Source organism: Alosa alosa, chromosome 14 (genome assembly GCF_017589495.1).
Source record: "Alosa alosa isolate M-15738 ecotype Scorff River chromosome 14, AALO_Geno_1.1, whole genome shotgun sequence".
Lineage (NCBI taxonomy): Eukaryota > Metazoa > Chordata > Actinopteri > Clupeiformes > Clupeidae > Alosa > Alosa alosa.
In genome coordinates this window covers 27,949,190-27,964,723 of record NC_063202.1, presented here as the reverse complement: position 1 = coordinate 27,964,723, position 15,534 = coordinate 27,949,190, and the positions used below count along the sequence as shown (strand labels likewise).

General features: G+C 42.7%; 2 protein-coding genes across 3 annotated transcripts; one reads left to right on the top strand and one right to left on the bottom strand.

The window, feature by feature from the left end:
• The first annotated feature begins 2,249 nt into the window (after nt 1-2,249).
• Nucleotides 2,250-7,998, top strand: LOC125306977 (KH homology domain-containing protein 4-like). 2 transcript variants are annotated; one of them, XM_048262649.1, is made up of 14 exons: nt 2,250-2,397; nt 3,503-3,809; nt 3,912-4,031; nt 4,134-4,210; nt 4,296-4,348; nt 4,442-4,668; nt 5,060-5,268; nt 5,358-5,418; nt 5,671-5,728; nt 5,893-6,128; nt 6,398-6,511; nt 6,603-6,682; nt 6,931-7,022; nt 7,506-7,998. In XM_048262649.1, exons 1-14 carry the CDS (start codon nt 2,381-2,383, stop codon nt 7,634-7,636), a joined length of 1,782 nt encoding a protein of 593 aa, XP_048118606.1. In that variant the 5' UTR covers nt 2,250-2,380; the 3' UTR covers nt 7,637-7,998. The 2 variants fall into 2 exon arrangements, with proteins under 2 accessions (XP_048118606.1, XP_048118605.1); XM_048262648.1 differs by having other exon boundaries at nt 7,503-7,998.
• Nucleotides 7,999-15,467, bottom strand: LOC125306976 (fibronectin type III and SPRY domain-containing protein 2). Its single transcript, XM_048262647.1, has 13 exons — nt 15,270-15,467; nt 14,621-15,079; nt 14,454-14,549; nt 14,135-14,368; nt 14,020-14,042; nt 13,423-13,544; nt 12,730-12,888; nt 12,280-12,414; nt 12,028-12,181; nt 11,557-11,690; nt 10,946-11,078; nt 9,122-9,298; nt 7,999-8,499 (listed from the first exon to the last, which is right to left on the bottom strand). Exons 2-13 carry the CDS (start codon nt 15,062-15,064, stop codon nt 8,247-8,249), a joined length of 2,064 nt encoding a protein of 687 aa, XP_048118604.1. The 5' UTR covers nt 15,065-15,079; nt 15,270-15,467; the 3' UTR covers nt 7,999-8,246.
• Between the last annotated feature and the right edge of the window lie 67 nt (nt 15,468-15,534).

Below are 15,534 nucleotides of genomic sequence, written 5' to 3'. Positions count from 1 at the left end.
CACGTCTTTTTTGACCAACGCTCCCAAAACTCCTCCGGTAGCCTCTTAAATAAATAACGAACAGTCCCTTAGAGTCAGCTCCATATCAGTAGCCTATCTGCCCACACAACAAAACTTAACATTTCACGTATGTCAACCAAATATTGGGTAGCCTACAATATTTACAAAATATTGGGTGAACCATAGGCCTAAGCCTAAAAGATGCTTCTGCATGGGAATGCCATAACATGTCAGACATTCTTTTTTTTTCTTTTTCGCATGTCCAAATTTCCGTCAAGGATTCCCGGGACACTGTAAGACCGGGGTACACGAAACTTGGTGGGCATGTAACCCCACATGGATAGCATGGAACCTCCTGTTTTTAGTTTTTTTCCTGTAGCCCCCCCGCTGGACTGGACCCCCGAAAGGAGGGTAGGGCAGACACAGTTTTCTGTGAATATCTCGAGAACCGTAGGGTTTAGGAGGACCATTTTTTTTTGTATGTTGATCTCAAAGGGTCATGTCAACCCATTCCATAACCACTCATTTCATGTATAGCGCCACCTAGTTAAACACAAAAAAGTAAAAATGAGGTGTTGTAATCGCAGGTATCTGTGACCTAACATAGTCAAAACTGCATGAAATTGGAAGTGTATGATCATTAGGACACCCTCTGAATGCACGCCAAGTTTTGTGGAATTCCGTTCATGGGGGGGCCACACAATAAATTAATTTATGTTACAATACACCAACTGGCCTGTAGGTGGCCGGAGACAGTTTTCTGTGTATCTCGAGAACCGTAGGACATATTTTGTAAGTTACTAGGAGGTCCACCTTTTTTGTATGTTGGTCTTAAGGGGGCATGTCAACCTATCCCATTACAACTTATTTCATGTATAGCGCCACCTAGTTACCCTCCGAATGCATGCCAAGTTTCGTGGACTTTCGTTTATGGGGGGCCTTACAATAAAATAATTTATGTGTACATTTAGTTACCTTACACCAACAAGGATTCCCGGGACACTGAAAGACCGGGGTACACGAAACTTGGTGGGCATGTAACCCCACATGGATAGCATGGAACCATCGCTTTTCGTTTTGATCTGTAGCCCCCCCGCTGGACTGGACCCCCCGATAGGAGGGTAGGGCAGACACAGTTTTCTGTGAATATCTTGAGAACCGTAGGGCCTAGGATGACCAATTTTTTGCGTATGTTTGCCTCCAGGGGTCATGTAAACCCATTCCATATGCACACATGTGCATAAACAGATACACACGCACACACATACATTCACAGTCATCCTACGTATGACACATACTCACACAGTAGACATATATACGCATGCATGCACATGCACACACACATGCACACACACACACCCACCCACACACACATAAACATAAACATGTACACGCACACATGCACACAATTCAAGAATTTCTCAGAATTATGAACAGGCAAGATGGGGGTGGGGTTGTATAAAATCTATATGACATGTGAAATCTATGAACTAATCATGTTTTGGTACTTGTTGTCTAGCAGATACCAGTGAGAATTGAGTGTGCATAATGCAATTCAGTGAGACAGTTAGAATCATATATGCCTTTCAGCGTGACTTATTTTTGTGGAAAACATGTGCTGGACTGGGCGGCGGTCATATTTTGTACCGCTCTGCGGTACATCTAGTTTTAGCCTAGAAATTACAGATGCAGCCTAGGGAAAGCCATAGGCTACTGCTGCTTGCAGTAAGTGACCCCTTATTTTACTGTCAATGGCCCGGGCCTAAATGGCTAATCATCCTATCTGGCATTAACATTTTTTGAGAATGGCAAATTATAAGTGGATTGGTTGTAAAGAAGCTAAGCCTGTTTATATAGAGAAGGCATATTCCATATGAGGACAGGCTATTCTGGACTGAAGGGAAAGATGAGCCCAAACTCCCATGGGACGAAAGCACCACCCGACTCAATCTGAATTCATCATGGAGTCGACCCCCCCACCCACACATATTTGTTACATGAGGCTCAACTAGCCAAACTTCCCAAAGATTCTACCCTACACAGACTCCGTTAAGAAAGAACGATTATTCTGACCATGCACATTTCAGACATTTGATATACTATCAGTTGGGCGTAAGAGTAACCCGTTTCTTTTTAAATGAGTGAATTTGTCATATTTTAGTTTCTTAAAAAATGAGGACTTCTATTCCGCATGCTATCAGAGTCTTGCTACAGAGATAAGTGGTGCACGTTCGTGTTGCATAAAAGTGTGACGTATTTCCGCCCGTAGTCCACTTTTTCCAGTGGCCTTTTGTGCCTTTCATGTAAATTTGAACGTATGCACTCGATGAGAAATTTCAAGCGAAACGTTTAGCTGACGTGGGGGATATTTTGACCTGAAATGGCGTCGGGTACACCGTAAGTTTTTTTTGTGTACATGTATATTTTATGTCAGATGTTTCTCTTAGAGCACGTATTTGAGTAAATCCATTAAGTTACCATGCAAGCTATTGCTAGCTTGCTTGTTGATCATTGTCTAACTAGTTGGCCAGCTGCTAACGTTACATTCCAATAAAGATAAATGACGTTAGCCTGTTTTGTTAGGTTGCTAGCATTCAAGATTACCCCAGCTTTGTCATTACGGATCAATGTCCGATTTAACGTTAACACCAGAACGGCACCATATCGAAACGTAACCGTTCTTAGATACTAGCACGCTAGAATGTAGCCTACTCGTTAGCAAGTTGGTTAGCACTAGCGTGCTAGCTTGTTAACTGCTTCAGTTGGTTGTGGTTTCCAAGTCATACACATACGTAGCCAGACGTGCTACTTGGCAAATATGAGCAAATTAACGCTAGTTAACATTGAGCTGCAATGTGAGGTTATTTTAATGGGACCCTATTGTTTTTTAGATTGCCACACGGGCAGCAGATACCCTGGGTATTAATAATGGAATTATCCACTTAGTTGTGTTGTGGCACTTGTGTATAGCTGCACGATGATGGTTAAAAGCTTTTCGTTAGCTAATATGTTATTTAGCTAGTTAGCTAATATTGCTGCATACGGCTAACGCCAAGTTGCGTACGTTTCTATTGAATTGCGCTCAGGAGCTAACAAACAAGGTAGGCCCCTCGTCCATGGTTTGGCCTACATGCCTCAACCTTTCATGCAACGTTAGCCATGAAGTTATACCAGCTGCTAAAAATTCTACATTTGCATATGTAACTAGACGTTCGCCCCTGCTTTTCTTTACTGCATTTTTACTCCTGGAGGACAAGAAGGCAGACTTTCAAAGTCATGTAGTTCTGTCGATACTATCCTCCTATAAAAACATGTAGTTTGAACAGGCCACCACCCGAGTATGTGGTGAAGGTCTACTTGTACTACAGACATGATTTGCTTTTTGGAGTAGGTAAAGATGTCTTGTATTGTAAATGCTGCAAACACACAGTGCCAAACTAAAAGTTGTATTGTGAAGATATAGCATCAAACTAAAAACTGGTCTCATTCCATTCTCTCACAGATGCTTAAGTAGATGGGACCAACCCAAATCGAAAGCTGACATGCGTCAAGGCTGCAATGTCTCTCAGACTGCACCAAAACTCTCATCCACAGCAAATCACATGGGCGCCAACAACGTCACTACAACTGCCAGTGCATCTCAAACATCTAGTGTTCCATCAGCTGAGTTGAAAATGCCTCCCACATCTGGGGGTCTAGAAGATGCTCCTCAGGGTGGTGTTGAGATGGCTGCAGCTATGGCTGCTAAAATAAATGCAATGCTAATGGCTAAAGGGAAACTGAAAACACTAGAACCTTTACCCAGTAAGGTCTGTAAAGTATTTTTAAAAGTCCTCTAAAAGTGTTGTAAAGTGTGTTTTGCTAGTGTTTTATGTAATACAATGCCACTGACGTGTTGTGTGTAATCTCAGATTGCACCAAGTGTGCCAGTCTCAAGTGTCACTGATGAAGTTGTGGTGACTGAAGTGGATATCAACGATGTGCCCATAAATTGCAGAAACCTGCTCACAAAAGGGAAAACTCAGGAAGAGGTAACTTTCATTTGAGTTTGCTCCTTTATTTTAAACTTTGTTCAGTGTTTACCTTTTATAAGGAAAGCTTAACTGTGATGACTGTTGGGCTTTTCATTGCAGATTCGTCAGGTCAGCGGAGCTGTAGTTTCAACAAAAGGACTGTACATGACCACTGCTGACAAGTCCACTGCTAAAGGGCATGTATTCACCTTATAACATGTTCTGGTAAAATGACTACCCTGTTGTGCAAGGCTTGTCCTAATTGACTCTCTTTTTGTGTAGTGAGAGACCTTTGTATCTCCATGTTCAAGGACGGAGTCAGGAGGAGGTCAACAGTAAGTAGTAAACTCTGTCTTGTTAGAAAGACTTTGTATCCGTTCACTGTCCTCCAAAAACAAAATCCACAACCAAGTGTGTTCCTGCCTCAGAGGCCGTCCAGCGGATAAAGGAGATCATTTCAGAGGACCTGATGAGGGCAGCCGCCGCATCAGGAGGACTGCAGCGCCCTGTGATGCCCACACTTCCAGTGTACCCACAGCCGCCGCGCCCTGCCGTCCCACAGCAGCCCACGAGGCTCCAGATGCCAACGATGCCACGGCTGCCCAATGCACAGCAGAACCAAAGGCCCACACCCTCGCATGGTGGACATTCAGGGGTATATTTGTTTAAAACAATACTTTTTTTTTTTTTAACTTAAATTAATGAAACACTTTCCTGTCAGATTTGTATAGAGCCATTACTTATTCCTAGTGAGCGAGCCCATTGGTTCTGTTTCTACTGTGCAGTTCTATGCTACATTTGTGATTGTTTTGTCAATGACTGGAGGTCAATGAAGGCAAGGCCAATGAAGACTATATGGCTCCTGCTGATACCCACCTCCTAAAACAAAATTAGCAGCGAGAACAACTGTGGCCTTCAGACAGAGTCCATGGTGTACTGCTTCTGCTGACAGCTTTCCCTTACAACCTAACCTGGTCATGGACAGAGATCTAAAACTTTTACTAAGTGTTTTTGTTTTGTGTGTGTGTGTGTGTGTTTATTTACAGAGTTTTGTCCATACCAAAATATTTGTTGGTCTGGATCAAGCACTGCCCTCGTTTAATGTGAATGAAAAAGTGGAGGGCCCGGGGGGCACGTATCTAGGGCACATCCAGACGGAGACGGGTGCCCGCGTCTTCCTGCGGGGGAAGACCTCTGGTTACATCGAGCAGGCGTCACGACGAGAGTCGTTTGAGCCGCTCTACGTGTACATCAGGTACTGCTGCTTGGCATCGTAGTAAATTTCACAGATGTATGCACATGCTGGTATATTATGTTTTATTGATAATCCTGCTATCTTTGCAGCCACCCAAACCAGACTGGACTGGAAGCTGCAAAGAAGCTAACAGAGAGTCTACTGGAAACGGTGAATGTCATTCTCTTTCTCAATAACTGTCATATCTTGTCAAGTGTGGAGGTTAAGAAGGTGACGCTATTGTAAGCTTTATAGCACTCACTGATACCCACCTCCCAGAGAAACAGTGACCTGAACTGCCTGACCTCCAGAAATAAGTCAGAGTGATTCTACTCACTTACATCAAGATCTGCAAACCAGGGTGTGGTTAGTTCTTCAGAAATGTTACTAAATCTATGTTCTAATTGTCCTTGTGTTCCCCAGGTCAGAGCGGAGCATTCTCGGATGGTGTCCATATACACGGCAACGGGGTCTACTCAAGGTGTGTGCTTGTTCTTTCTGTGATGCTAGTTGAGGTATAAGCCAACAAATAGCAGCTTTGATTCATGGTCTTTGTTGTAGTGGCAAGACTTGGGGTCAGTGTCAACCTGGGAGTGGTTGATGGCTAACTATGATGTTAACATTATCTCTATACTTTCATTTCAGCATACCCAGCTCATGGATACCCAGCTAATAGCAATTACAGTAGCCAGGGGTCCTGGTATAACTACCCAGCAAATGGGTACCCGGGCGGCTATTCAGCATACCCAGGAGCCACTGGTTACTGGAGTAGTGCAAATGGTCACCCCAGTCATTCTAACTTGTCGACAACCCCTCAATCTTCCCAGGCAATGGTTCAGTATCCAGTGTGTCCTAGGAAACCCCCACCCTATCTAGTACAGGTATGTTCTCTCAGTTTAGTTCCCCTAGTCCGCCCCCCACACACACACACGCACTTAATGGGTTTTTGAGGGGCACCTGATTCTTGGCTTGGCTTATCTTGATGTCATTTATAACTCCAGGTTCATAATGGTGTTGTATGCAGAGGCATTCTCAATAACCATTTGTATGTGTAGAAACACAAACGTAAATGAAAAAGTAACTTCCCAAATGTTGAGTTGATGACCTACACGTCAAGACAGCGGTAGTCTATCATTCTGCTCTGTTCAAGGACCAGGGAGCTGGTTCCGGTGATGCCACTAGCAGTCCATCCACCAGCCCCCCGCAGCCTGCCAGCCCCAAGCGTCAGTTTGTGGAAGACACCGACACGGCTAATGAGGCTGAGGTACGCTAGCTGAGCGTAAGCTTAACAAACACATTGCTGTTTCCTGGTGGAGTGTCAACACAGGAGTCTTTGTTTCTGTCCCTGTATGCAGTCTGAGTCCAGCGCAGATGTGAAGAGTGAGGAACAAACATCACCACCGGTTTCCTCTGCTGAAGGGAGAACTTCAGAAAGGTTTGTTTGAGCTCTTTTTTTTACCAACACTGCACACCAACTCTGTGTAGGATAGGGACTACCCTTCTTGTTAGGTAGGTCTCTGTGGGGAACAGTAATTGACCAATTTGCACTTACCTGAAACGGAGAAATGGGAGGAAAGTGTAGTGGTAATGTGGGTGTAGGATTAAAGGCTGTGATCATTGTTGGCGTGTGCTGATAGAGTGTGCGGCTAGAACCCAGATGACCAACCCAGTGCTCTCTTGCAGGTTCCTGATGCCGCCTCCTCCCATGCCTTTGACGGTCACTCGCAAGAGACAGAGGGAGAGCCCGCCCAAAGAGGAGCTGTGTCCTGCTGCGGGTAGGCGCTACGCTTTCAAACGCTGCCCACCTCTGCACTAATGCATGATGGCTCCTCTCTGTGGAGTCCAGCTTCACCTCAGTCTGCTCTGCAGCAGAGGATTTAGAAAACAAATCCAAACACTGCGATCCTTTTTCTCCCCCAGAGTAAAGGAGACCTGGATGGCCCACCCCAGACGAACACAACTAACTTGTTGTTCTTGTACATGTTCTTTTTCTCTGTTTCTCCCTTGTCTCTTCTCTTTTACATGTTACCATGGACGTGGCTGTTGCTGAATGTGTGGGTGCCCGCCTTGTTATGGTGACCGATCTACTCCCCTCTACCCTCCTCCCTCTCTGTGGATCTGACATGTTCTGCGGCTCACATGGGGCTCTACAATTTCTGTCCTTTTTTTTTTTTTTTTTCTCTCTCTCTCTCTCCTCCCACCCCTCCTTCCCCTCTCCTGTGTCTGTCTCTCTCTATGTTGTGACCTCTCTTCAGCAGGCCCAGTGGAGGTGGAGGCGCCCAAGAAGCTGAAGCTGCCGGAGGATGGCTCAGGGCTCGTGCCCTATGGAGGGGACTCTTCCGACGAGGAAGAGGAGCGGACTCGCTGCAGTAAGAAGGCTAACTCCTAAACTCACTCAAACCCCCTCCGCTCCCCCAGGGTCTTGCTTACAGCAAAGCCCGGCCAAAGTTCAAGCACAAAATTACCAGATCTTCACCCCACATACACACCATGTCCATACATAAGAGTCCACCAGGACAAAGACTGCTACATTTTGCCATTTATGACAAACCTTTTTTTTGTGATGGATAATTTTAACAAAACCAGGAAAAAAATTAAGCTTAGCCTATACCTTTGACATCCTTCCTGATTTCTTAATCGCTCTGCACCAGTAACTGATGTATGCTGTAAATTTCAGTGATAACTTTTCTTATTTGGAAAATGGTGCAAGTCTGTTCCCATGGAATACTGTAATAAAAGTATTTGAAACAATTTACTGTACATATTTTTCATTTATTTTTTTCCTTGTCTTGACACATTTGGGGGGGTTTGACTGGTTATAATCACTTTGATTTCACTAAGTGACTAGAACAGTGTACTGTAGCTAATTAAAAATGGCCATATGTCCAAACTCTAATACCCTCTTAAGCTATGATGTCCCATCCCCCTCCCCTGTTGTGCTACACCTAGTGCAGCTGTTATGGAAAAGTGGGACTGTTTGAACACTTATCTTTAAAGACTTAAATCAGACTAATGTAGTGGGGTGGTGTAACGCCATTTCTGAGCGAAAGTCCTCCTGGGTTGTCTAGGGCAAAGCAGGGATGAACGTAATGCAGGAACTGACAGTCAAAGGTGTAGAGATGCTGGCCCAAATCTGCATTGAAGAAGGACAGCTTCCCCTGGTCGTAGTCTAGCGCCACACCGATTCTCAGGGGATGGCTGGTGATTCTGATGTCTGGTGTCCAGCCACTGTGCAGGAACTCGTACTTGTGCCTGAAGGAAAAGAAGCAGAATGTTTGGAAATGAGTTCCAACCTATATAGCCATTTCAGCAGATGCTCTGCCGTGCTCCTTGCCTACACAGCGGTGCTTTGTGATTTGCAGTGCGCTGCAGTGGCTCAGGAAGACTTGGCAAATGCCGTGCCAGTCAGGAGCTGCCCTGGTTTGTGCTGAAAATAGGTGTTTCCATAGCAACAGAAATACGTTATGCTATGGGCCTTTCACAATTCCATTTCTTTGCCTGATATAAAGCTAAATGCAAGAAAGCAATGGGGAGATTTGCTCTTTCCTTTGATAGAAAAGCTCTATTTTTTTCTCTAAGCTGACTAAAATGTTCAAAGTGGGCAGTGTTTATGGTAGGCCTGGTGGGTGGATGGAAGCTTTTGTTGGTTGTAGCTAGCTACTGTCATTTGTATTGCCAGACAGAAAGGCAAATGACTGCTTTTTACATGCTATACTTTTGTCATCATTCATCCTGTCTATGCGAGTAGCCTACTAATTAGAGCTACCCAAAATAACCAGACTTAAGGCCTCACTCACTGGCCACCACTGCCCTTGTGAGATTCACAATGTACTTCTACAACCAAAAGGTGAGGAACTGCAGGTGTGTGTCTTACCGGGACGGGGTGAGGACATGCCTCATGCACCACGAAGTGTTGTTCCCTCCAAAGTAGGCATTTCTCTGGGTGTCTTCATATGCCACTCCAATCCTGTATTCAGTGTGGGGGTCCACCTCCACTTCCCAGTAATGCTTGGTTCGCACTGGGATCAAATCACCAAGCACTGCCACACATCTGAACAAGTGACAAGTCTTAAGGATCTTCAGTGTACCAGTGCAAGTATCGTACAAATGGGGTTCAAATTATAAAGAAATAGAATAACTACGGTAATCTTGTAGGCTGAGAGTGCGAGTACTAGGTTTTACATCTGCACAGGGGTTTCCTTAGGTTTATAAACTTAACAATGACGAGATTTGATCTGTGATATGCATAAGACAAATGTTGCTTGTTTTCACTGATGTGAATTGACCATCTGACCTCGGTTTCCACTTAATAATACAACCCCAAATCAGAAAAAGTTGGGACGATGTGTAAAATAAAAACAAATGTGATAATATACAAGTCTTGTAAACCCATATTTAGCAGCAAAAAGAACAGACAACATATCAAATGTTGAAAATGAAAATTCTGACTATTTCATGGAAAATATATGATCATTTTGAATTTCATGTCAGCAACATCTTTCAAAAAAAGTTGGGACGGAATGTTTACCACTGTGCTGGTTCGACTCTTAATTCTGTAAATGTTTGGGACATGAGAAGACCAGTTGCCACAGTTTTTTCTGAATTAAATGTCCCATTCCTGCCCGACATAGGATTTCAGTTGCTCGACAGTATAAGGTATTCTTAATAATGTTTTTCATTCCATGATGCACCTAATCTGACAGGTCTGGACTACAGGCCATTTTAGCACCTGGAAATATGTGCACAATTCATTTTGCCATTGTTTTCCTGAAATATTCAAGGTCTTCCCTGGAAAAAAGCATTTCCTGGATGGCAGTATATGTTGCTCAAACCTGTATAAGCCTACATCATTCCGAATTGATTGTGCCCAGATGAGTCCATGATTTCCAAAAAGAATGGCAAATTTTGATTTTGTATAACCAAATCGTTGGTATAACTACAGGACCTTTTTCCATGTTACCCAAATACTCAGTATTTTCTGTATCATGTCTCAATACAATTTTGGCTGCAGTTTTTTTAATTGAGTATCAAACTGTGCACATAGACAATGGTTATCAGAGGTTTTCCTGAGCCCATACAATGACAGGTCTGGTTTTGATGCAGTGATCTGAGGTCCAAAAGACCAAGGCCATCCAATTTGTTTTTCAGCTCTTTCCCTTGTTTGCCAAGATTTCTCTGGATTCTCTGAATGTTTTAATACCGGTAATATTATGTCCTGTAGATGATTAACTTCACATACTTCACAATTTCATGTTAAAAAGCATTACAATTACATTGTTTAATCATTTGTACAAACAGCTTTTCACAGAGTGATGAATACCCCTACATCTTTACTTCTAAGAGACCCTGCCTCTCTGGGATGCTCTTTTTCATACCCAATTGTGTTGTCAGTTACCCTAATTAGTTGTGAAACACTCCTCCTTTTGTTTTCTATATCATTACACAACTTTTCCAGCATTTTGCTACCCCCCTTCCAACTTTTTTTGAAACATGTTGCTGGTATCAAATTCATTAACATATATTTTCCATGAAATTGTCAAAATTGTCATTTTCAACATTTGAAATGTTGTCTGTGTCCTTTTTGCAACTGAATATGAGTTTAAGATCCTGTCTTATCCTGTTTTTATTCACATCCCGTACCAACTTTTTCTGATTTGGGGTTGTACTGTATATGTATTGCCATAATATTCAGGCCCACCTTGCAAAGGTGTTGTCACTGAAGGCCATTTCACTCAAAGGCAGTTCCTCATCTGTGTAGAACATGGTGAAGCCATCCTCTGACACACTCAGACATGGATGGGCTGTGTCCTCCAGAAGGTGAAAGAATGTTCCTGGAAATAGTAATTGGGTTAGTATTTCAATGGCACAAAAGATTTACAGGGATTTCTTCATTAACCTCAAATAGCCTTAAACAAAGTGGGGGCAGCCTGTCCCCCAAACAAAAACGAAACCCTGTGTGGAGTTTCTCTGGAAATACTGAAGGGAGTGATGAGCTACCTCTCTGTTGTGTTTCGTTTGGTCCATGGTTAAAATATAATATACGTTGTTTTGGACAAAAGTGTCTACTAATAATCTTAAATATAAATATAAACAAGCTTGACTTCCTGCTCAATTGCTGACTGCGCCTTTAATTACAGCATGCATGAGAACTTTGAGTCCTATAGAAAGTCATTAGACTATTCAAAAAATAATTAATGCAGTACTGGGCCTATTAAGATGTACGGATTGTTCCCACATTTCATTTGATACCTATTAAATGTGTTTACCCATAGTCTGTGATGATGAATGAGCACAGGTATGGGATCTCACCTGTTGTTGACACAGTAAACGACTCACTTCTCTCACTTGGGCCGCCAATATTCACAGCCCTGACATAAATCAGGTAGCACTTTCCTGGCTGCAGCTGAATTAAGCACTCACAAGTAGGAATGGCCACAATGGACCTGTTCAGATATACAGAAGAATGTTATCAAAGCTCAGGACAACTTGGCTAAGTATAGCTTTCTAGGACACTGGGCTATTATGCCCACTGGAGATTTGAAGTGCTGACTAAAAACCAAGTTTATGGCTTGCACACAGCAACCCCTAAGGCTGATAACACACAAGTTAGTAGAATTTGTTCCGTGTAACCTTTAAAAGAAACACATTAAGGCAATTTTCCACTCACTATTTTTGCAATGAAGTACAGAGCACACTGAGATCTGAGATGACTAAGAATGTACAAAATGCTCAGTCAGGGTTGCCCATCTGTATTTCCATAGTGGGCTATCGCTTGCTTACTCTGTCACACCAGCTCTGCCTGATTCTGCGCCCATCTCAATCAGCTCCAGTGTGTAGGAATCCACAGGGTTGGAGTTCCCTGAGTCCCAGCGAATGAGGGCAGCATCCGGACAACTTGTGCACTCTCGTGGCTTGATGACGGGAGGAGAAGGCACTGCAGAGAACAGGAGAGGTGAGGTCTCTCGAGCCCAGGAACCGGGTCAGAATTAGATCAGTTGTATCTGCACCAGGCCTAAGAAATTTTATTTTTACCTGTCATGTACACAGCTTTCTCACTGGCTGGGCTGATGCCTGTGGTATTGGTTGCAGTGACCCAGAACTCGTACTGTGCATTGGGCAGTAAATCAGTAACAGTGTAGTGAGTCTCCTTCACCTTCAACTTTGATGCTACACAGGGAACAAAAACGTAATGAACCATAATAACACCACTGAGAAGCCTATGCCAATCATGACTGATAAAGACGTTTCAACTGTAATGTAGGGACGAGCTATAAATAATCAACAGTATATGCCTAAGAAATGCCTGTGAGGACAGACTAAAAAGGCTTGTCACTTCACATTGCAAATCAGGGAAGTTAAGATAATGTGTGTACCTCTATCCCATGTGTCATAGCCCAGTTCTGTCAACGGATTTAAATTCTTAATGGTGGAGTCTGAGATTATTTAAGTGCTGAGTGAATGCTGACGGTTTCCTGGTGTTACCTTCCAGATCAGACTCCACCGTGATGTCCTCAAAGATGGGTCTGCTGTAGAGCTCATAGTACTCCACCGTGTCATCAGAGAACAGGCTCCAGCACACGCGCACAGACGTGCAGGTGGCAGAGTTGGGAACCTGTGGGTTCATGACTGGAGCCGAGGGAGCTGCAATATAGTTTAGAGAACAACAACATCAAAGAAACATACTTATTCTCCCACATCTGTTTTCCTTGAATCTTTCATTTTCTTGAATAGTAAAGATTAACCCAATCCATTGTTATATTTACTCTGACTTCTCTTTTTACATGACATACATTATATTTAGAAATCAGGATTCTCTATACTACTCGGCTAGTGGAAAGAAATGGCAAAGAACAATGTTTAATATTATTTCCAAACTGTTGAGAACAGCAGGATTAATACTATAATTTATATGTCTTACATACAAAAGCACCATACACAATTATTGACAACTGAAGGATTAGAGAAGGGATGACACTCAAAGCTCTACAATGAGCATTCATGGTTACCACCATTCTTCTCTTAGTGACTAATATGGCACTGTAATTAATGTGTGGATGTAAGTGATGTGTCATTGGCCTGTATGGAACCTCTATGGGGTAATCAGAAGATCTACTATTTGTCACAAAGATAAAGGTGGTGATTTTTGTGTGTTCATTAAGACGCAGAGATCAAAACCTGGGACAGCATTGATTGAGTCCATCATTTGTTTGACATCAGACAAATTAGCTGTTTGGGTGTCAAACTCCAAGGATGTAGAGATCTTGAGGTCTGGTTCCTTTTTAGCATGTTCCTCAATTCTGTTTTGGACCAAACACAGAACTGTCAAGAATAGGCCTAAACAAAATGTTGTTCCAGTTATAGAAAACCACTCAAATTTTGCAAACCATTCACAAAGGGCACCATTAAAGCAAAAGTTCACTCAATCACAAAAACCTCAAAAAGCACAGGCATGCAAAAATACTAGACCTACATAAAATCGATCTACATTGGGGCTTGACCATATTCAGTAATATGTGGTTAGTCTACAATGCTTCTGACAAGACAGAGATGGAATAAATATGTGAAAACATTCTGACACAGTAACAATCAACACAGCACATCTAGCATTTTCAGGCTCATTTCCAAAAAACATCAGCACAGTTAGTCAAACATTGTTAATGCATGAGATCTTGCAGAGAGAAAATATTGTTCAGATTATATTAATATTAAAACGGTAGTGGTAATTATTTCCACTCCTTTGTCAGCCATTGGAGTAAATCGGAGTATACATACCTCTTCATGACGGGCATTACCCTCTGTCGAACGTAATACAAAATCATATAGGCAACCAACCAAAGTGATTAAGTATTTAAATGTATGACAATTAATTGTTGGCAAATCAACTCACTTGAAGGAAAGAATACTTGTTTTCATTTCTGTAGACCATTTGGGCTTGCTCAATCAGCTCTTTGGAATTATCCAGCATTTTCCCACAGTCAATCAGCTGACTATAAAGAGACTCAAGCTTCATTTTCTTCTCATCCTCCAGAGCTGATGCCCTCTCATCATAGCGATGGGCCAGCGTCTGAAGGACATCATTATAGTGATGCTCCAGGTTCTGTTCTTGCCTGCCAAAGTTTTCCTGCAGAGATGCAAAATATCTTGTCTGTAATCTTGGCATTCTGTTAATCATTAATGAGACAGCTGGAGACAACTGGAAATGATACCTCTACTGTTATAAATATCTCCTCAAGGTTGCCAGCAAAATTTTCCATTTGTGTAATCTTTTCTTCCAACTTGCTCCTTGTTTTATTGATGCTACTCTGTAAAAGTAAAATAAGATTTAATGAAAACTGCACAATATGGAAGTATTATTTATTAGCACTGAGGCTACCTTAATTTCTTGGGCTGCTTTCTTCATTAGGATGACCCTGTGGTTCTTGTGAGGCCCAGTAATATTTTGGAATACGTAAGTCGATGTCTGGCAGTCGGTGCAGTAAGCATCAGGAGGGTCGCTCTCACTCTGAGCGGTGCGTCCCTCCATTAATTCCTTTGATTCATCAAATACACTTTGATTTCCCGTCAGAAACACGTCATCATTGCCCAGTGCATGCTCACTCTCGTCTCCCTCAGGTATGTAGGGTTCAAAGTGAAGTGACTCATTTGTGTCCACAGAAAACCGTTGGAAAGTGGAAACCTGCGGTTTGGCTTGTGCTTCTGTATTTTCTAGACTGTACATGTCCATTAATGCTCTGGTGCGATCTTCAACTTTGTCTTCATCATCACTAACTGTCATTTCTTCGTCAATGACATCCAGTATCCCTCCAAACAGATCCATATCGAGTAGCACTGGCTGTGAAATTAGTAGTGTAATAAGAAAACAGAATACAGAACGACACCAACATCTTGTAGGCTATCACTAAAGCTGAGTTTTTATGTTTCAGACCATAGGCTACTGTATGGCTGATTTACGCGTGCTGAAGCGCGCCCTCTATTTCAGTTTTGCAAAACAGGCAAGTTTCCATAGTGTTTGCGTCACTTACAGATTTTCGAAGGATTTCAATCCGCGAAAATGTTCATGTCAGTGTCCTGTGTATGCTAGCCTAGGATGGGCTTGACTTAACCACAGCAACCTGGCTAAACGACATGCAACTTTGTGACAAATATAGACGAAGTCAACAGCCAAGTCAGCTGCTCATGTTTCACCCTCATTCCTTTAAGTGTTGCGTTTAACTTTGCGCATTTGACACTGTTGTAATAATGTGGCACTTGTTTACATACAAACACATTTTTTCTGTAGTATTTTTT